The sequence below is a fragment of the Sphaeramia orbicularis genome, chromosome 15 (genome assembly GCF_902148855.1).
Source record: "Sphaeramia orbicularis chromosome 15, fSphaOr1.1, whole genome shotgun sequence".
Taxonomy (NCBI): domain Eukaryota; kingdom Metazoa; phylum Chordata; class Actinopteri; order Kurtiformes; family Apogonidae; genus Sphaeramia; species Sphaeramia orbicularis.
Window position 1 is genome coordinate 42943489 of NC_043971.1, and position 22873 is coordinate 42966361.

The 22873-nt window shown below is 37.4% G+C and overlaps 2 protein-coding genes across 3 annotated transcripts; one reads left to right on the forward strand and one right to left on the reverse strand.

Annotated features, from left to right (window-relative positions):
- Positions 1 to 270: 270 nt before the first annotated feature.
- On the reverse strand, positions 271 to 12463 carry supt3h (SPT3 homolog, SAGA and STAGA complex component). 2 transcript variants are annotated; one of them, XM_030155766.1, is made up of 12 exons: positions 12388 to 12463; positions 9806 to 9909; positions 7508 to 7592; positions 6076 to 6162; positions 5841 to 5937; positions 5578 to 5726; positions 3211 to 3286; positions 2339 to 2451; positions 2146 to 2250; positions 1921 to 2049; positions 1716 to 1805; positions 271 to 405 (listed from the first exon to the last, which is right to left on the reverse strand). In XM_030155766.1, the coding sequence occupies exons 2-12, from the start codon at positions 9895 to 9897 to the stop codon at positions 364 to 366; spliced, it is 1065 nt and encodes a 354-aa protein (XP_030011626.1). In that variant the 5' UTR covers positions 9898 to 9909; positions 12388 to 12463; the 3' UTR covers positions 271 to 363. The 2 variants fall into 2 exon arrangements, with proteins under 2 accessions (XP_030011626.1, XP_030011627.1); XM_030155767.1 differs by lacking the exon at positions 12388 to 12463 and adding an exon at positions 12086 to 12371.
- Positions 9608 to 20634, forward strand: runx2a (RUNX family transcription factor 2a). Its single transcript, XM_030155769.1, has 6 exons — positions 9608 to 9773; positions 13879 to 14069; positions 16872 to 17031; positions 18276 to 18380; positions 18464 to 18538; positions 20297 to 20634. The coding sequence occupies exons 1-6, from the start codon at positions 9725 to 9727 to the stop codon at positions 20632 to 20634; spliced, it is 918 nt and encodes a 305-aa protein (XP_030011629.1). The 5' UTR covers positions 9608 to 9724.
- Positions 20635 to 22873: the final 2239 nt, after the last annotated feature.

The window sequence follows — 22873 nt, forward strand, 5'->3', positions numbered from 1 at the left end:
CTCCCTTTTAGGGGTTATTTTATTATGTTTGGGTCTGTTGGATGATTAGGTACTAACGCAGCATCAAAAGGTTCTTCTCTTTATTTTATTTCATTTACTTAAATGATACTGTAGAGAAATCATATTTGAGGGAGGACACGTCGGTTGGACAGACCAGAACAATGCGATAAGAAGAATTGAAAATGTACAACCATAGTACAGAGATATTGTACAAGCTACATTTCAGACTGACTACACTTAGAATATGTTGTTAAAAATACAAAGACGCGCTTACTGAAAGGCGTTTATTTCTTAAAACTAAACAAAAGACAAACCTGTGCAGAAAAAGGCATGTTTGTGTTGTCTATCAAATGAGGTGCATCTTCAACAAACAAGGAAGGCCATCCCACTCCTCCAATAAGCATTCTGAGAAAAAAAAACAAACACAGGCTCCATTTTAAGAGTTTCACCGTCTAAATCACATGAGCGCTCAGAGGCAGTTTTCCTTCCCTACTTACACACAGTACTTGTGTGTGTGTGTGTGTGTGTACATATGAGTATGTTTTTAGGTCTATGTGAATTCTCCATTTTGTTTGACCACCAAAGGTTTAAATGCATTAAAAGATCCTGTATATACACACACATAAAATGTTGTAAACTCATTAGTCAACAATTTTTCTGGGTTTTCTTAAGGTGTCAAACTGTCATGTGATGCAAACTGAATGTGACCGACGTCAAATTTAGATGAAAATCACATTTACTCTTTTGCAGGAAGCATCGATGTAAGCCCTGTAGCACAGGGGTCTCAAACATGTGGCCCACAGGCCAAAACCAGCCCGCCAAAGGGTCCGATCCAGCCCACAGGATGAATTTACAAAGTGCAAAAATTACACTGAAGATATGAACAGTCAAGGGTGTAGAACTCGTTTTAGTTTGGGTTCCACATAGACACCAATATGATCCAAAGTAAAATAATAGCATAAGTCACATCAAGACTCCAAATTTTGTTCTTGGTTTAAAGTGAAAAATATTCCATTATGAAAATAATTACATTAACAAACACTCCTTTAATAATAATAATAAAATGTGAATAACTTGAACAAATAGGAGCCTGAAATGTCTAAAGAAAATTAAATGCAATTTTACCAACATTCTGCCTGTTACTAAATAACACTTAAAATTGCACTTACTTTAAATTTCAGTTTTTTCAGGTTATTCACATCTTTTTTGTTTGGATAGTTTATAAATGTAAATATTTTCATAATTTAATAGGAATTTTTTGTACTGGAACAGAGACAAAATTGGAGTTGTCCTTTATAAGTTATTATTTTACTGGTCTGGCCCACTGGAGATTAAACTGGGCTGAATCTGGCCCCTGAAAGAAAACGAGTTTGACACCCCTGATCTAGAACATTCTCTGAGTTTGAAGATGGTTTGGTTATGCTTATTTCTTAATAAATCAGAATAAAATGTTTTTTTTTTCCCAGTTCTCAGCTTTTGCACCAATGCTAAACTTCCTAAGCTTTGCTGTGTTAGTGTTCACACAATCTTTCCACTTTTCTGAGGTGCACTGATGAACAATTACAAGGACGGTTGGCCACAGCTGTTACAAATATTGAAAAACCAGTGTATATTTACACAACATTCATGTTTGACCACCTGCTATAACTAGTTGTGCAGTGGTTTGTATGTGGTGTACCTAGTGTTCCATTTCAGTGGTGTATGTGTGTACGTACTGTGTGTCTGTAGTTGTATCTCCTGATGGCCTCTCGGATGTGACAGGGCTGTATGGCTCCACTGGGAGGTTCTACTGCAGCCGGACAACTCTGAAACACACAACAGCGTATTAACACTCAGTTCAGTGTTTGGATACAGATCAACAACACAACAAACGGCAAAAGGAATACACGACTTTTATGCAATGTGTTTTCGGTGTCAGACCTTTTTGCGTTTCCTCTGTCTTGCCCTGCTTTCCACACTGCCGTTGCCTTGTAGGAGGGGCTTGGCCGAGTGGGAGGAGCCTGGAGTTGAAGGGGGTGTGGCCTCTGGAGAGTCTGGATCCTTCTTTACCTGAAAAATATGCATGTTTCACAGTGAAGGGTTGAGGTAACTGAAAAAAACAACTGATTTATAGGGAAGTGTGTGTGTGTGTGTGTGTAGTTGTACCTCTGCATGTGTGTTGTAGTGGATGTAGCTGGCAGAGATCACATGACTGACTGGGTTGGTCTTTGCGGTCATTTCCTGCTTTACCAGCAGAGACAAATCCACAATCTGGACAGAGGCAGACAGAAACACAGGCTTAAATAACATCAAGTCCATCTAGCTGTTGTGTATCCAACACCATGAATCCACACATTACCTGGGCGACCGTCTCATACGCCAAGTACGACAGGATCTCCATGGCGATGCTGTTAGGTTTGAGCTCCAGGCTGCTGCAGTCCAGCCAGTCCCGAAACTTTGATGCTTTCTTAGCTGGAAGCATTTAGACACAAAACCATACCATGAAAATACATTTCATTTTTGTTACTTTCCAATCATTTTACATTCACAGTGATGCGGTTAAGGGCATTTTCATCAGTGAAATATAACCGTGGAATAAACACCTCAGAAAAGCCTGCATGAAACACAATGATCCTGATGCAAATTACCTGGAAAACCCCCAAAAGGACCAAACAAATACTGTCTGTAACCTAGTGTCAACCTCTAGGGATGACGTGAAGCCAGTGTGGAAGTGTCAAAATCTGCAGTAATTTGTTTGCCCTTTAGGGGGCTGACTCAAAAAGGGAGTGGATCCTCATGGACCCCCATATAAAAAATCTGGTTTTGGTCCCTATGCTTCACTTTCTCCTCCATGTGACCTGTATGTGGGTGGGGCTGAACTCATCTGTTTAGATTGTCCAAAACTAAAACATTATGGTTGAAATTTGGACTTTCAGAGTATTTCTAAGAGTGAACTATAAAGGGTTACATTCACTACAGATCACACACCTGAACTTCTAAGTAGAAGAGTTACTGACCCTGGATACTGAACATAATCATTAGTAGTGTCCAGAATCTTCCAGCAGATGAAAGCTCAACGGGGACCTCATGGCGACATTGCCGCACGTGTGAAAGGGTTACCGAAGTCTGGCATCCTTTTGTTTACATGATTTGTTCACATCTGATACCAACATGACGAATCACTACCGTAAACGCCGCCCTTAGTTGGACAAAGAACCACTGACTTCTTACCGAAGCTCAGATGTCGGCTCTCGCAGAACTCGGCGTACTGGGCCTGGTCCATGGTTCTCGTCTGACGCTCCAACCGCTGACACACAAACACACAGCCGTTAAATACACTGCCACCATTAAAAGGGAGATCCACAACACTAGTGGACACCTATAAAGGTTCCAGTACCAAAAACATCACTGGTAAAATTTATACAGCTTTGAATTCAAAAGACAATGAGATATATTTTCTCGCAAAAAAATCAATGGGGGAGGGACCTGCAAGAGGAAATATCAAATGAGATATGGTCAGAGGGATGGAAATCTCAAAACTGTACAATAAACTCACTATCATGGCGGGATTTTTGTTGGAAATGTCTGGCCCGTTTCTTTATTACACCTGTAGGAAAATCACATTTTTCTGGAGTTCATTTTTCCTGCTGGAGGGAGTGCGGTTCACTCGAGGCAGATCAAGCACATGTATTCTGGTCCTGTCCTGGTATTGTTGGCTTTTGGGGAGAGATGATTAAATTGATGTATTCAGTTTTTGGTGTTCATTTTGATATGTCATTGGCTACTTTGTTTTTTAACATTCCCCCAGAGGAATTATGGGAAAGTGACATATCTACAGGGTAGGGAAGCAAAATTTACAATGAACATTTAGTTGTTTTTTCTCAGCAGGCACTACGTCAATTGTTTTGAAACCAAACATATATTGATGTCATAATCATACCTAACACTATTATCCATACCTTTTCAGACACTTTTGCCCATATGAGTAATCAGGAAAGCAAACGTCAAAGAGTGTGTGATTTGTTGAATGCAATCGTCACACCAAAGGAGATTTCAAAAATAGTTGGAGTGTCCATAAAGACTGTTTATAATGTAAAGAAGAGAATGACTATGAGCAAAACTATTATGAGAAAGTATGGAAGATACTATTAAAGAAGAATGGGAGAAGTTGTCACCCGAATATTTGAGGAACACTTGCGCAAGTTTCAGGAAGCGTGTGAAGGCAGTTATTGAGAAAGAAGGAGGACACATAGAATAAAAACATTTTCTATTATGTCAATTTTCTTGTGGCAAATAAATTCTCATGGCTTTCAAAAAACTAATTGGTCATACACTGTCTTTCAATCCCTGCCTCAAAATATTGTAAATTTTGCTTCCCCACCCTGTATTTAGAATACTGCTTGCCACAGGCAAAAAAGCCATCACCAGATATTGGCTTAACTCTTTAAGTGCCAGACAGTTAAGGGGCTAATAAGCCTTAAAAGTGCCACAGAATTTGGCCGTTTTTCAGTATTTCGCGTCGTTTTTATAATATTTGAAGAATCCTGCAGGAAACCGCTCGGTAACATCCGACCGATTGCTGATTAGATTCAAAACACACCGGACGCAGCCGATTCATTATTGATCGTAATTTGCATAATTTATAATAATAATAATAATAATAATAATTATCTTTATTTATATAGCACTTTTCATACATTAAAAACTGTAGCACAAAGTGCTTTACATATCAGTTTGAAAATCAGTACCGCCCCCCACTCACACACACACACACACACACACACACACACACACACACACATACATGCAAACCCACAAGCTCACACATACTTAAGAAGACTGACTGAGCACGGGTAGACCAGAACAAAAATGTACAAGTAAAAGTAAAACATCAATTTAGGAGGCGCTGTCTCAGGGAGCCATCCGCACCAGGAGGCAGCCGCCGACCCCGGCGACCAGGCACCAGCAACACAGCCCCGCATCCCAACTAGTGGGAGAGGGCCAACTGGGACCCCCACCCACCAGAAAGGAGCGGACCCCAGTGAGAGAAGGCGCCACAGCCCCCGGAGTCCACAGCCGCCCCCCGGCATGGAGGGCTCCCTCTGATGAAACACCGGAGAATAAGAAACACTAAAAAGATATAAAAATATTATTCGGTCGCGTGACCTCAAATTCCCGTCTGCTTGGTCTCAAAAGGGGGACACAGAAAGAACGTCATCGAAATGTGAGAAAGAAATGGGGGTGGATGGTTTGTTTGTACACAAATGTGGCGTGTTCTCCAAAGCCGATCTGATCGGCCCATGGCACTGAAAGTGTTAAAAAGGACCCTCCCTCAATCTCCTTGGTGATAAAAATTGTCAACCAAATCAATTTAATGGAAATGATGACATACAATCTCCACCTACAACAGCACAAGGGTGTAAAGTACAGGAAAAAATGGGACTTTTTCATTCAATCTGTGGACAGTAAACAGTATGTAAATGTCTGAATGGACCTGTGACCATTTCTGTTTGTTTTGTGCCTTATATTAAAACAATAAAAAAAAAAGTAAAAAAAAAAAAAAAAAAAGGGGAGATCCACATCATGATGAACTCTGACCTCCATCCGCTCCTGTTTGACCGGGTCGATTTCCTGTCTCTCTGCCAATGACAGGAGCTCTCCGGTCTGATCCATCCACACCAGGTAGTCCTGAGCCAACCGTTGCCTTCGCTGGTTACCGCCGGCAACACCAGAACTGCCAAACCTGTCTAAAGACAAACACGCGCTATTGTCAACGTGACGAACACAACAAAACCCTCCAGTCTCAGTGAATCAATGAGAGTCAGGACACAGGTCGCATGATTGTAAGTGTGTGTAAATACCCGTGTCTGGCTGTGGTTCATCATCTTCCAGACTTTTGAGTAGCTTGGATTTATAATCTCTGAACTGGAGATATTTTAATAACCTTGCCACCTTCCTCTGTGAAGAAAGAAACAGTAAAGAGGTTGGTTTCAATCCTACAAACAGACAGGGCTCCTAATATTTTAAAGCCCCATTGAATACAGGCTCATTTTTTGTTTCCTGTTTTTATTGGTGACAGTTACTTTTATTGTTTACCTTGTCTCTTCTCATTAAGAACAGAATGTCTTCAGCTGAAATGACCCTCGACCCCCGGAGTGCTGCCCCCTCACAGGCCTGATGCAGCTAATGAATGAACCAATAACAATTATTACACTCATTTTCCCGTTAGTCACAAGTCAAATCCTAGAGAAGAGGAGTCTGTGGTAGATACATCCATATGAAACATGGACTTCTTCCAGACTTGAAGTATTTATAACAGCGTGTCATATTCATCACAATATCAACAAATATACACATTATAATTATGGAGACGGAGTTACACAGTATGTACCAACTAAGTGTGGGTGTATTTACTTGTTAGAGCAAAAATACTAAACACTGAGGGCAGTTTTACTCTTAAGTGTTCATGCTAAATAAAATTTCCCGATCCTGGTGCTAAATGACAAATCTGAGAATATTTCGTTTCAGTTGATGTGGTCGTTAAAGCCTTTATCATGTTTATCCATATCATGTTTCAACAGCATCAGTAATAGTCTTTCCATGATAAGTAATTGCAAATGACTATAATAACGGCTCTGAAATACACTATATGGACACAAGTATTCGGACATGTTGATTTCATAAACTATATGGACAATAATATTAGGACACATCATGGCTTCGGCTCGTAAGATGTCCTGTTCATGCACATTTGAGAAATAAACATCAATATTTCCTACAAGTTTAAAGGGAGATTTTTCTTTCTAAGTGAGATGTGAAGAAAGTAGATGGTTAGTTATGGTAGAAAATTATTATTTACAGTTAAAGCACAAAAAATATTTTAGAAGTTTAGAGGTAGAACATTTAAAATCATTGTCAAGGATTTAAAAAAAAAAAAAAAAGACAAAATCAATGTTGACAGAAATTAAGTAAAAACCATCTCTGAGGCATTTTGGAAGCAAAGATAACAATGTAAATAAAACTAACCAGTGCAATGCAATGATATTTATCACAATACAAAACTATATTATGACATTTGTCATTATTGTTTTGTATCCCAGACCCCTGTAAGAAAAGAAACAACTGAATTCAACATGTCCCAATACTTTTGTCCACATAGTGGATCAGAGAAGACAGAAAGGACTACGATATGTGTTTGAGAACTTCATTACCAATGTAGCATTAATTTGATCAATAAAAACTCATTTGCTAACCGCTAGCTTAGGACATTAGAATATTTACTACAAGTTATTTAATTTAAACTTGAGGTTAAATAATTGTGTAGTATGAGACTGAGTAAATAAAAACATGCTTTGACAATGTGACCTTTGACCTTTGGATCCTTAGATTATCCTCGAGTCCAAGTGAATGTTGGTGTAAATGTTAAAGACTTTCCCTCAAGGCATTCTTGACATGTGTAATAAACATGATGAGGACAGGCTGACAGAGACTGACTGTGGACACATCTAAAAATACATTCTATTATTACCATGGTAATGAGCTGCGTGTGCACAATGTCCTCAACCAGTGCAGCTGTCTCATGCAGAGGCCTCCGAGCATCTCCCAACGCAAACCTGACACACAAACACACATAAATACAGTCAGAGGTCAAGCATGTGCCACGCTGTTGTACTGCAGGTACCAGTGAGCTCTTAACTGAGCAAATTTAGTCTAAATTAAAAAAAAAAAACTTCACGTTTGACTTTTGTACCATTTTTGGTGCCAATTGCCTACAAAATTTTGCACCAGGCCAGTATTAGGTAATAGGAGATGTAACGATATGAAAATTTCATATCACGGGTATTGTGACCAAAATTATCATGGTTATCATTATTATCATGGTATTCTTGAAATGTGCTCAAAATGTTCAAAAAGTACTTACACACAACCTGAAATAATATAACCAAGTTGTATTTTGAAAAAAACAAAAAAAAACAAAAACCCAAGCAAACAAAAAAATAAATAAATAAAATTAAATAACTGGCACAATGTACTTTCTGTTGGTAGAAACATTCAAATATTAACATGTAATATAATGTAATAATAATATTAACATGTAAACATCAAACATTAACATGTAAACGTCACAAATGTTCATTAAAGATGGAACCTTATAGCCATTGTTTGACCATTTTCTGTATCAAGTTTGGGTTGAAAGTTTGGTAATCAAACATGGTTATCATGATAATTAGAATTTAAACGGTTATACTAACTGTCGGGAATTTTACCACGGTTTATCGTTATACCAGTAATCGTTATATCCCTATTTGGTAAAAACTTATATTTTACTACTTTACATACTCATGTAAAGTACAGATACACGAAAACTTCAATTAAGTAAAATAATGAAGTTTTCCTACTTTCTATTTCCCGTATCAGCTGTAAACTGATACACTCAGTGAATGTCTCTCTTTTATGTATACACACACACACACCCATACACACAGAGAAACACACACACCAACCGAGTCACACACACTTTGACCACAGTTTGGTCAAATCTGCTAAGGCTATTTGCATCCAGAGAAGCCACTTCCATGATGGCAGACTGACCCAAACCCACATCCTGAAGCGTTTTCCATCTCCCATTTTTCCTCTGTCCTCCTATTCTTTCTGACACATACAAACCCCAGGTACCCCCACGCCCACCCATCAGCTTCACTGTGATTGGCTGTGAGCAGCTGTCCGTCAGAGACACTTTGGTTTGGGGTTGTGGGCAGGTTGGTCTCAGGTTAGGAGGTTGGCTACAGGCTGACTGTTGGTTTTAGGTTTATGTTTAGGTTTTGGGGTTTAGCTGGGTTTCAGTGGCTCTGACCACCACCAACAACACAACAAGGTGAGTACCCCAAACCACACATGAACACACAAAGACCACACAACATGTATGCACTTTTTATAGAAATAAATCAGAGATCAAACTTAAAATATTGCATTTTTTTTCATGTGAAGATTTTTCTTTATTATTATATTGTGCTGTTATTTTTCTTCCCATTCACTTTCACTGTTAATACTAAACAGACTTCTTGTTTATTGCTGCTGTATCATTCTATATCAATGAGGATTAGGAGTCTTAAACTAGTCATTGTGATACATTAAGCAAAACAATAAAGTTACTCTACTTTTTCTTTGACTTAAGCTAAATTAAGATTTTTCAGCTCATTAATCATACTTTATGAAATGTTTTACATGTTATCATATTCAGTTCATCACAGTGATTTATGTATATTTCTTACTTAATTCAATGATGTGACATTTGATCGAGCAAGATTAAAACTGGGAACAAATTTCTTTACAATACTTTTATGGTATGAACCAAATATCTTAGATAATATCAAATACTGAAAAATCCTGGTATCCTTTAATACCGCATTTTAATACAGAGGAATACATGTCTACAGCATCAATGTATGCAGAATGCACAAATGACTTTTATTGAATCTTATTAATGACATTATGTTAACAGTCAACTTTAAGCTGTGCCACATAGGTTTATTTTTCATGGTTAAAAAAAAATTCTTTAACAACAAGTGAAGCTGAAGCATAAAACTTAAGATTCCCAAAATAATGTGTAACATGATTTTGAGTTTGTTACTAAGAGAAATTGGTATTGAATAAAAAGTTGACAGTTGAGAAATGCACAAAAGAAAGTCAGTACAAATGTCCAGGTCTGATTATTGTGGGTCTGTCATTTGTTGAACAGGCTGTCATGGCATCAAACAGTCTGTTTAGCAGCACCAGCCCAATGTTGTACTGGGGTAAGTCTCCTCTGTGTGTGTGTGTGTCTTACATCATGCTCTGTAGTTCTGGGATGAAGCTGGTCCTGGAAACTGGACGGTCTTTAGAACTGGAGGAGGCGGAGCCAGCCATGGGACTGCTCATAACCACACCCACCTAATGACAAAAGGATATCAAATAAAACAATCATTGACATTAAATGTATAACATATAACATTTGTGCATTAAAATATCTCTAAATGACAAAGCCTATGCAATATATTTTGTGGACATCCATCGACATTATAACAAACAACTGTAAAATTCACAGAAAATCAAACCTAAAATCAGTATAACTCACCTTAGTGAGGTCACCTGTCAGTGTTGTCTTATCCCTTTACTCAACTACATAGTTTGTGGCTACTTCATTAGAATGGAATAACAAAATTTAATATAAACCTCACTGACAGGGCTGGATATCAACCAATCAAAAAGTCCTCTAGTGAAAATACCTTCACTTCAATAGTCCTTCAGTGTTCATTCTCTCAGTACCGCCCAGTACAATTTACTGTACTGTACAGTTTTTTTTTTCAGCTCATTTCCATGTCAATACACTAAAAGCTGTTTTTTTTCAGCAATGTGAAGCTGTGTTAACATATGGGTAATAAAAAATATTATATTATATTATAGTTGCTCGTGTGTGTGTGTGTGTGTGTGTACACCTCAGTACACGTTAGACACTGAAATGTGACAAAGAAAATCAAACAATACAAGACATTTAAAAAAAAAAAAAAAAGATTTTCAAAGAAGTGTATGAAATTATATTTTTCTGTATTTTGTACTAATAGCTTTAACATTTGATACCCAGTCTTAGTCTAGTCTAAGTGAATAATACTTCATTACACTACTTTATTTGTAAACATCATTAATGCCTGCCCATGCTACTTCACAAGATGAACTACTACTACACTGACTGTTGTTTTAAGAGACTCTAAGTGGCAAAAAAATGACACACTGCACTTTTACCTAAAACTGACACCTCTTTAACTCATGTTAAACTGTAATCTTTTTTGCTGTGATTTATGTGTTCAAATGATTTATGTTGTAATTTATGTTGTAGCACTGTTCCAAAACTAATTTACCTTAAGAAAGGAAAGACCAGTTATGGACTCAGAACTGTATAAAAGAAAAAAAAAAAAAAACAAGGGCTGAAGATAGACAGGACAACAGAGCAGATCTGAAGGCAACTGAATGCCTAACCCAGGGGTGTCAAACTCATTTTAGTTCAGGGGCAACATTCAGCTAAATTTGATCTGAAGTGGGCCGAACCTGTAAAATAATAACATGATATATAAATGTCAACTCCAAACTTTTCTCTGTTTTAGAACCAAAAAAAGTTAATTTACATTATGAAAAGGTTTACATCTGCAAACTATCTTTTCAAAAGATGTGAATAACATGAACAAACTGAAAAAATAAGTGCAATTTAAAAAATATTCTGCCTCAGTTTATCATTTACACACGTACATTATAACTTACAGATCCCAGTGGATCTACAAATACATAAAACATTTAATAACCGGCCGAATCTTGTTAAAATTGTACTTACTTCTCTTAAGACATTTCAGGTTGTTCATATTTGTTCAGGTTATTCACATTTTTTGCGAAATTATACTTTGTTTTAGTGTAAATATATGAAAATATTTACATTTACAAAGAGAAAAATGTTGAGTTGTCATTATTTCTATGTTATTATGATAGTATTTGACTGGTCCTGCCCAACTGAGATCGAATTGGTATGAATGTGGAACCTGAACTAAAAGGATTGTTAATATCTTTGTGGAATTGTTGCATTTCACAAATTCATCCCAAGGGCCGGACTGGACCCTTTGGTGGGCTGGATTTGGCCCCGGGCCCCATGTTTGACACCTGTGGCCTAACCCTAACCTAAATTTGATTCTACTTCCACTACTACTAACTAAAAACCTCTTTAACACTGCTAAAATGTCCTATATGTATACATAAACACCAATATTCAACCTCACAGGTACACAGATATCTATGAAAACACATTAGGAGAAATCAGGTCATGTGCAAAGAGAAAATGACATTGAAGTACATTGATTTTCTGGTGATAACTTTATCACATCATATCTGACCCTAACCAGAGATGCCAGTGTCCAAAGACTGAGGAGTTCTAACTTTGATCCTGCAGTAAAGTTGAAAAGGTGTACTTCTGCACTTCAGTGTCTCCATAAAGAAGCCAGATCAGCTGATGTGAATACAATAACATGAGAACCAGAGCTGCAGTCATGTCTGGATCTCTGCGAGGACACTGGGTTCCATGACCTACCTTAAGGCCGACCCTGAACCAGTTAATATGACCCTCTAAATGTAGAAAAGTGCGTCCACAGAATGGGGTTGCACACACACAAACACAGGTGGTGTGACCGCAGTGACTTCCCCTCCGGCAGTAAAATCTGAATGATAATACAGCGCAGTTCCCTCCTATTCAAACACTGCGGTGACAACAACACAATGCGGAAAACAAAGTCGTGAAAGACGGACAGGAGTAGAAAGAAAGGGAGAGAGTCCGAATAAAAAAAAAGACCGTCTCTGCTAAGTTAAAAAAAAAAAAAAAAAAAAAAAAATCACCTAATTTAGCGAAGAAAACACTGCTGAAAGTGGTGTGGACGCTACTTCATTTGTTTGTCAGCGCGATTTGATGACGTAAACATACGCAACTAAAGGGGTGGGGTTTATGGTAGATGTAGTTTTGATGTATAAAAGTCGTGGCTTGTGTTAAAAAATACAATATTTATGTTTTTTTTTTTTTTGTCGTGTAAATATGAAAGCACGTAGTTAACACAGTTTAAGTTAATAATTTATTGACACATGAACAAAACCGTCTTTATAATCACGTTTCGTCTGATTTCATTGCTTCCTCTTAATGTTTACCTCTTTATTCATGGGTTTATACCTGTTATAATTTCATTTACTGAAGCATCGTAGCATCACATCATAACATACAATGACCTTAGGGCACATGTGTCAAACATGCGGCCCGGGGGCCAAATCCGGCCCACCAAAGGGTCCAGTCCGGCCCTTGGGATGAATTTGTGAAATGCAAAAATTACACTAAAATATTTACAATCCTTTTAGTTCAGGTTCCACATTCAGACCAGTTCGATCTCAAGTGGGCAGGACCAGTCAAATACTATCATAATAACATAGAAATAATGACAACTCCAAATTTTTCTCTTTGTAAATGTAAATATTTTCATATATTTACACTAAAACAAAGTATAATTTTGCAAAAAATGCGAATAACCTGAACAAATATGAACAACCTGAAATGTCTTAAGAGAAGTAAGTAGAATTTTAACAATATTCTGCCTGTTACTAAATATTTTGTGTATTTGTAGAGCCACTATGATCTGTCAGTTATAATGAACATGTGTAAATGATAAACTGAGGCAGAATATTGTTAAAATTACACTTATTTTTTCAGTTTGCTCACGTTATTCACATCTTTTGAAAGGATAGTTTGTAGATGTAAACCTTTTCATAATATAAATTAACTTTTTTGCTCTAAAACATAGAGGAAAGTTTGGAGTTGACCTTATTTATATATTATTATGTTATTATTTTACATATTCGGCCCACTTCAGATCAAATTTAGCTGAATCTGGCCCCTGAACTAAAGTGAGTTTGACACCCCTGCCTTAGAGTGTTAATGTTAATGTTGTAGTTGTTATACTGTTAAACCTTTTGAAGTGGTCAGTTTGTATAACTTCAGTTTAGTTTTTGATTCCATTCTAATATAGAGCATTGGTAATTTTATTCAATATTTAATTTGTTGTAAGTTTTGGAAATTGGTCAGATTTTAGTTCAGCTTTCCTGTTTTTTCAGTCATGAGAAAAACCTTGATTCATAGCAGCTGGAAAAAGTAGTAAGACAGAATGCATGACATCAAATATGATTTACCAAATCTTTGTTTTTTTTAAAGGTCAATGCAATTTAAATGCAATTATATTTTTCTTTAATTTGTGTTATTATTTGTTATTACTGGAATCCCCAGAAATAGGAGATATGGGGAAAATATCTCTGAAGAAATAAAAATCTTCATCTTTTTGCCCCTCACAGACCCTGTGGTGAAGCATCGGCCTTCACCGTCGCCCAGCATTCGCCAACTGAGCGATCATGAGGTGAGATCAGTCCACCCCTGCAGCCCAAATCCACCTCGAGGTCTGGTCCAGACTGATAGTCCAAACTTCCTCTGTAGCAGCCTACCACAGCACTGGAGGTGTAACAAGACCCTACCAAGAGCTTTCACGGTGAGCAACAGTCAGTACCTCCTTAACACATCTAACCTCCAAAGGCCAACAGAATGTAGGGTTTTTGTCTTGGATTTAGACCAGTGTTTTTCAGCCGTGGGGTCGCCTGGAATTAAAATGGGGTCACCTGAAATTTCCAGTAATTGATTTAAAAAAAAAAAAAAAAACTTACTACAAAAAAATATATGTTGAGTTGAGAGAGACAATACAACACATAAAAGACATGACAAACTGTGATGCTGAAACTGAAGCACTGTGGTACTGTTTATCTGTCAAATGTTCATTGTGGCCCTGCGATGAACTGGCGACTTGTCCAGGGTGTACCCCGCCTTCGCCCCTATGTAGCTGGGATAGGCTCCAAGCAACCCCCATGACCCTAGTGAGGATAAAGCGGGTTCAGAAAATGAATGAATGAATGTTCATTGTGGTCAGTTTCAGATGCTGCAGCTCTTTCATAATTCATAGTTTGAGTTCTTGTTTGTTCAGTATTAATTGTCAGCCTTGTAAATACAAGCTGGACTGACTGTACATATCCTGACCAAGGAAAATCAAATTCTCACTTTGTGCAGTAATCTACACCTGGCTTTTCTGCCTCCGTCCATAATAATATACATTATATAGACTAAATGTCCCCTAAAATTAATATTTATTTGCAACATAGTATAGCAAATTATTACATGATCAAAAACAAAGTCTTCATTTTGAATGTCTAGGGTCGCCAGAAATTTGTAACATTAAGATTGGGGTCATGAGCCAAAAAAGGTTGGGAACCACTGATTTAGTCTAAGGGCAGAGATTTATTTTCACTGATAAGGAGGCATCCACAAACCACAGACACGATATAGTATTTATAGACATTTGACTAAGATGATCCCATTTGTTTGAAGAGCAAGTTTAAATGAGTATATAGGATATCCAAACCAAGGCTGTTATCATCAACGAAAACTAACGAAATGACGAAAACTAGAATTGTAAAAACATTTTTGTTAACTGAAATAAAAACTAACTGAAATAAAAGTATAAGTAAAAGAACAAAAACGATAACTAACTGAAACTGTTTACAAAACTAACTAAAACGTACAAAAATTCTGGATAAAATTCCCTTCGTTTTTGTCTTTGTCAATGTTGGATTGATATAAAATCGATTTATTTCCCTCAAGCAATTTTAGCTGCTGGCACCATTTGATATTTAACGGTCCGTCACTTCTCGTCACTTGTGGTTTACAGTCATCTTCTGGTCCCCCCTCTACCTGGAAACATGGAGACTAAAGTTGGGAGAAAGCAGCAGAGTCCTGTCTGGGATTTATTTGAATATGATGGAGAAGAAGAGGAGAGATATAAAGAAACTAAAACTAAACTAAAACTAAGCATTTAGAAAATAATGAAAACTAATAAAAACTAGCAAACCTGCTCTAAAAACTAATTAAAACTAACTGGATTAGAGAAAAAAGTCGAAACTAAATAAAACTAAACTATAATGAAAAATCCAAAACTACTGATCCAAACCATCATGTGACCTTCAAAAGTTATAGGTGCCGAACATTAAAGCTGATTCCTCTCTGTATAATTCACAAACTGACCTCACCTAAAACCCTGGAGATGCAGTTGTTTCCTCCTTAGCTGTTCTACTACTACATCTACTGTTCTGCAGGCAAAAAAAAAAAACAAAAAATCATTAATGGTGAAATTTTCACAGGATAGATACACTACTATTCATCTCACAGTTTGTCTACAGTAGATTAAAGTTCTGATAGTAACAGGCTTAACTGGTATCAGCTCATATTATTTTTGAGGTGAAATCTCACTGACATTATCTATCAGGTTTAATTTTAAAACAGTGGTTTCTAACCTTTTTTGGCTCGTGACCCCATTTTGACATCACAAATTTCTGGTGACCCCAAACATTCAAAATGGACAAATCGTTTTTACTAAAATTAATTTGTTTTTGATCATGTAATAGTTTGCTATACTATATTGCAAAAAAAGGGTTAATTTTAGATGACATTTAGTCTATATAATGTATATTATTATGGACGGAGGCAGAAAAGCCAGGTGTAGATTACTGCACAAAGTGAGAATTTTATTTTCCTTGGTCAGGATATGTACAGTCAGTCCAGCTTGGATTTACAAGGCTGACAATTAATGCTGAGCAAACAAGAACTCAAACTATGAATTATGAAAGAGCTGCAGCATCTGAAACTGACCACAATGAACATTTGAAAGATAAACAGTACCACAGTGCTTCAGTTTCAGCTTGTCATGTCTTTTATGTATTGTGATTGTCTCTCTCAACTCACCATATATTTTTTATTGGTAAGTTTTTTTTTTTTTTTTTTTTTAATCATTTACTAGAAATTTCAGTTGACTCCATGTGGGGTCCCGACCCCAAGGTTGAAAAACACTGTTTTAAAACATGGTGTTGGACTGCTGTTTTTACTTGGTGCTTTCTTATATTCCAGCTGCTGTAAAAGCTCCTAATGTCATTTCTCTTTTTAGTGGAGACAAAGTGAAAATATGTTGATATAGAAATATTTACATTACATATGCTGTGTGTATGTTGTGTATCACTAGAGAAAAATACTAATTACTAGATGTAACTCCAGTTCTATTTGACTATATGTGTATCCCTCTAATGTCAACTGAAAGCTAAAATAATGTTAACAGCTGTAGACAAACAGACATTGGTTGGGACATGTCTTCATCTCCTTAGTTTAGATTTCAGACTTCATGGCTGGGCATTCTTTCTGATGTCTTCATTTTGCAACAGCAAAGGGCCAATCCTAACAGTCCTCCATCCTCCAGGTGGTTGCCCTTGGTAACGATGTACCAGATGGGGTAGTTGTCACACTGATGGCTGGCAATGACGACAACTGCAGCGCTGAGCTACGCAACGCAACAGCAACCATGAAGCAAGGCTATGCCCACTTCAATGACCTCCGCTTCGTAGGCCGCAGTGGGAGAGGTACAAACAAAAATATGGTACTGATTCATCTAAGGCACAGGTGTCAAACACGTGGCCCGCGGGCCAAATCCGGCCCACCAAAGGGTCCAGTCCGGCCCTTGGGATGAATTTGTGAAATGCAAAAATTCCACAAAGATATTAACAATCCTTTTAGTTCAGGTTCCACATTCAGACCAGTTCGATCTCAAGTGGGCAGGACCAGTCAAATACTATCATAATAACATAGAAATAATGACAACTCCAAATTTTTCTCTTTGTAAATGTAAATATTTTCATATATTTACACTAAAACAAAGTATAATTTTGCAAAAAATGCGAATAACCTGAACAAATATGAACCTGAAATGTCGTAAGAGAAGTAAGTAGAATTTTAACAATATTCTGCCTGTTATTAAATATTTTGTGTATTTGTAGAGCCACTGTGATCTGTAAGTTATAATGTACATGTGTAAATGATAAACTGAGGCAGAATATTGTTAAAATTACACTTATTTTTTTCAGTTTGTTCATGTTATTCACATCTTTTGAAAGGATAGTTTGTAGATGTAAGCCTTTTCATACTGTAAATGAACTTCTTTTGCTCTAAAACATAGAGGAAAGTTTGGAGTTGACATTATTTATATATTATTATGTTATTATTTTATTGGTTCGGCCCACTTCAGATCAAATTTAGCTGAATCTGGCCCCTGAACTAAAATAAGTTTGACACCCCTGATCCAAGGTCATATCAGAAGGTATACAAGTCTTTAGTGTTGTTTGACAAATTATAAAAATGTGTCAGATTTTGTGGTTTGGTTTGAATGCATTACTATCATCTTCCTTCCACTTTGGTAGCTTTTACCTTGTAACTTGTGGACCAGTTTCACAAAAGCGGACCTAAGGGTCAGATGTTGTCTGTACACATCCGTTCCACTAGGACGTTTAGATTTTAATCATTTTAAGTAGGACTATTTAATTAATAATAATTTAATTTTGCACAAATTAAGTCTTATTAATACTATTCTTGCAACCACTTCAAACAACTCACTTCAGTTTATTCTGCCAGGGGAATGAACTGAAACTCATTAAGACAAAAATAATGTCATGCATTAGTAGTTTTGATGTCACATATCTTCAGATGCCTGATCCCAGCACCTCCCAATAAATCCTTTATCAACAAATGAGAACAGACATTTAGAAAAGCTGCTCATAAATCAGTCTGTTGGATTCATCCAATAAAGTCAATGTCTGGTTTTAACCTTCAGGCAAGAGCTTCACCCTGTCAATCAACATTCTGACCACACCTCCTCAGATCGCCACCCTGCAAAGAGCCATCAAGGTTACTGTGGATGGGCCGCGACTACCAAGACGTCAGTTCACATCAAAAAGTATAATGTGACTGTTTATTCAAAGCTTTCAGTCAGACTCACTGTCTGCAGTTGTCTCCTTTTAGGACAGAGGCAGAGGGAGGTGAAGTCGGGCGTGTTCAGGTCGTCCAGGAGCATCAGCAGCAACGCAACATCATCAGGTTAAATCTTTAACAGTTTAATCTAAATTTGACAGTGTTTTCCATCTTGTATTAGCCAACCACGGTGCTCAATAACAGCTGGTGTAAAAAAGACAGAGAATATCTTAGCAACAAGTCAAGGTACACTACCAGTCAAAAGTCTGGACTCACCTTCTCATTTAAATGACATGAGATGGACCACAGATGGCCAACAAGTGCTCAGCATCACTGGGAACTCCTTCAAGACTGTTGGAAAACATTTCAGGTGACTGCCTCATGAAGCTCATGGAGAGAATGCCAAGAATGTGCAAAACAGTAATGAAAGCAAAATGTGGCTATTTTGAAGAATCTAAAATATAAAACATGCTCTGAGTTATGTCACACTTTTTTTAACTACATAATTCCACGTGTTCATACATAGTTTTGATCCCTTCAGTGAGAATCTACAATGTAAATAGTCATGAAAATAAAGAAAAATCAGCTGAGTGCAAACTTTTGACTGGTAGTGTAAGTCACACATGTGTAAATATGCTCTGAAGACCATCCATGGATCATCTCAATCTGGTCTACAATGTCTCCAAAGGAAAACAAAACTATCTGAAAAACCAAATAGCAAAAAGCTTTCTACTTAGAACTTAGAATCCCAAGGAAAATGACAAGAACACAGGTGTCAAACACGTGTCCCGGGGCCCGCCAAAGGGTCCAGTCTGGCCCATAGGATGAATTTGTAACATGCAAAAATTACACTGAAGATATTATCAATCAATGGTGTACAAATCATTTTAATTCAAGTTCCACGTAGACTAATAATTGGGTCAGACCAGTAAAATATTATCACAATAACCTATAAATAATGACAACGGCACATTTTATCTTTGTTTTAGTGTAAAAAAGTAAAATTACATGAAAATGTTTATATTAACAAACTATCCTTTTCCAAAAAAATGTGAATAACCTGAATATAAACATCCTGAAATGTCTTAAGTGAAATAAATGCAATTTTACCAATATTCTGCCTGTTACTAAATGTTTTGTGTATTTGTAATTGTCATGTAAACTTGTAATGCACATGTGTAAATTATAAACTGACTCACCGAGGCAGAATATTGTTCAAATTGCACTTGTTTTGCTTAAGACATTTTAAGTTGTTCATGTTATTCAGATTTTTAAGGAAATGTTGTAGATGTAAACATTATCATGATGTAATTTTACTTTTTTCATTGTTCTTATTTTACTGTTCTGGCCCACTTGAGATCATATTGGGGTGAATTTGGCCCCTGAACTAAAATGAGTTTGACACCCCTGGACTAGAATGAGTCTGTGCTGATATTTAGTACATTTCCAACAGAGGGCGCCATCCATATTTAAAATGAGCCTCAGCTTGACAGGTTCATCATTTTAGCTGTTGGCAAAATGGAATTAAGAGTTAATATAAACACTTCAAACAAGAGAAAAAATTAATGTCATGTTTTTCATCAAAAGTCATCATCTAAATGTCACAGGCCTTAGGTCAGAGGCAGTATGTGTTACAGTATTACATCTTGTGGCGTTAAAGGGACATAACATTAAGAACACACTACCCATACAAACCTCTCCTTGTTGGAAAGTGAAGAAGCTGTTATATTGTCTTATGTCTTAATTACCAGACAGAACATTTATACAAAGCATCAGTGGGTCAGTGGACTATTCATGTTACACAAACTCACACAAACAGGACGAGCCTCTCTGTGACGTCACCATCAGATGATCTGTGCTTTCATCTGTGCTCTTCTCTCTCAGACTGTAGACCCCTCTCTTCTTCTCTGTGGACCAATGAGCCATCTCTGCTTGGTCACATGTCCTCACTGAGTTCATCGTTCACTCCAAGTCCCAGACTGCACCATGTTCCTGCCCTGCCCTATTCCACCCCTGCTACGACATACAACTCCTACCTGTCTCCTCCACCTCCTCCACTGAACCACAGTGTTTCGCTCCCACCCAGTGGTTTCTATTATGGACCAAACCAACAGCTGCAAAATACTGGGGAGGACCGCAATGTTGTCTCTGCTATGGCCAATTATATAGAAGGGGCGTGTCTTTCAGTCAGAGGGGAGGAACCTGTCTGGAGGCCCTACTAATGATGTATGCCATGCACCTGAACGCCACTCTATTAGTTACACCTTTCTAAAGCTTGGTTGGACCCCCTGTTTGACTTTAGAACTACCTTAATACTTCATGGCATAGATTCAACAAGGTACTGGAAACATTCCACAGGGTTTGGCCTATGGTCACATGATGGCATCCCAGATTTGTTGGTTGCACATCCATGTAACCCCCCTCCACATCCCAAAGGTGCTATGTTGGATTGAGATCTGGTGACTTTGGAGGCCATTTGAGCAAAGTGAACTCACTCACATGTTCAGCAAACTAGTTTAAGATGATGTGAGCTTTGTGACCGTGAATCATCAGAAAATACTAAGGGTTAGACATTTTTAGAAACAATAGAGGGTATGCACATGATGTCACCGCTAGTGCAAGTCACTGCGGTTCCGCCCACGGAGTGGCAGAAAGAGAGAGATGAATGACAGCGTTGGCTTCAATACTGTCTAAACTGAAGAACAATATTTAATTAAAAATGGGGAAGAGCTGTTGTGTGATTGATTGTATGAACAGGTTTGAAAAGCAGTCGGAGCTATCGTTTTACAGACACCGAAAGACAAAGAAAAGAGAAGTAGATGGATCCACAAATCCAGGAAACCAAACCTTGATCTGTGGATCCTGTTTGGTGTCAGCTAACATTAATTTATGCTGTATTTTTGGGTCAAATCAGACCTGAAATTATGTATTGTTTTGGCTAACGTTACTTCTTAGTAAAGCTCTTGGTTTCATGATCAGATCTTTCATGGTTTTTGTTTTCATTTTGTGATTCTGAACCTTGTGCTCCGACATGATCAGTAAACTAACTTAAACTGAGGCTAACCTAGTTTTTCAAATACAGGGAACTGGAGAATAAAGCTACGACGGAGTATTCGGGCCACATGAGAAAATAAAAACACTTGTCACTACGAGTATAAAGTCATAAAATATTGATATAAAACCCGTAATTTTATGAGAATAAAGTCAAATTCAAAAAGAATCACAATGTTATGAGAATAAAGTCGTAGTTATAAAAAAACCTCATAATTTAACAAAAATCTCATTCGTTTATGAAATTAAAGTCGTCATGTTCCAACAATAAAGCCATAATATTATAAGAATAATGTCGTATTTTAAAACAGGTGGGAAAAATATCATAATTTACCAGAATCCAGTGGTCCCCTGCTGGTCCACAGCAGTAGTATCTGTGTTGTATAAAGTACTTGATCTGAACTAGACTCAGTAAATCTCCTCAGTCCCAGTAGATCCTGCATATATTCACTGGGCTCAGTACACGGTCTACTGTAAATGCACTTTGGATCAGCTGGTTCTGGGCCTTAGTTCCGGACCCTGGTTGTCAGTAATGATGAAACCATGTATATTTGTTTCAGGTAAAAATAGTGATGATCCCCTACACAATGGATGTCCGGATACTCCATTTCTGTCCACATGTCAGTTTTCGTGGACCACTTGTTCTTTGGTAGCTCGTACAGATCCATGTCCAGTCCAATTGTCCTTCATTTAATTTCATATTTCACATTTTCCCAGTCTTGCTGTGTTTAATGCTATACTCCGTCATGTTGAGCAGGTTGGTTTTTGCCACTCAGTCTGATTTAGAGGGTCGTGGCCCGGGGGGGGGGAAGTGATGTATGTGCGTACTCTCTATAGTCAGGTAGGCTGTGGCATTTTAACAATGTTCTGTAGGTGGTAATGGGGCCAAAGAGTGTCAAGAAACCCCCCCCCCCCAACATCACACCACCGCCAAAAAAAAAGCAGAATAAGATGGGAACTGTTAAGGCAAGGCAGGATGGATGCATACAGTCCTGCTTGAAGGTTTTATGTATTGTATGTTCAGAGATGCTCTTCTGCATACCTCGGTTGCAACCAGTGATGATTTGGTTTACAGTCCTCTGGCATCAATAAGGTATTTTCCCCAAGAGAATTGCTGCCCACTGGATAATTTCTCTCGTCTTCAGTTTGTAAAACACACAGACCAGCCCATTTTCAGAGCCTCAGTTTAGACTTCAACAGATCATCTTGACCATGTCTTCATGCCAAGGTTATTATTGTTAAAGAAAACTATCGAAATGACGAAAACTAGAATTGAAAAAATATTTTCGTTAACTGAAATAAATAAAAACTATAATTAAAAGAAAAAAACTATAACTAACTGAAACTGTATTGCGTGCTTACAAAACAAACTAAAATGTATAAAAATTATGGATAAAATTCCCTTCGTTT

Bases quoted from the DNA above. Each gene is read 5' to 3' on its own strand.
- supt3h (XM_030155766.1), bottom strand. From the start codon at position 9,897: ATGAGCAGTCCCATGGCTGGCTCCGCCTCCTCCAGTTCTAAAGACCGT. The intron at 2,251-2,338 runs GTAATGTGTGGA...GCCTCTGTCCAG, and splicing joins CGTATGAGACGGTCGCCCAG to ATTGTGGATTTGTCTCTGCT. The intron at 1,806-1,920 runs GTCTGACACCGA...TGTGTGTTTCAG, and splicing joins GACAGAGGAAACGCAAAAAG to AGTTGTCCGGCTGCAGTAGA.
- runx2a (XM_030155769.1), top strand. From the start codon at position 9,725: ATGGCATCAAACAGTCTGTTTAGCAGCACCAGCCCAATGTTGTACTGG. The intron at 14,070-16,871 runs GTGAGCAACAGT...TCCATCCTCCAG, and splicing joins CCCTACCAAGAGCTTTCACG to GTGGTTGCCCTTGGTAACGA. The intron at 17,032-18,275 runs GTACAAACAAAA...TTTAACCTTCAG, and splicing joins CGTAGGCCGCAGTGGGAGAG to GCAAGAGCTTCACCCTGTCA.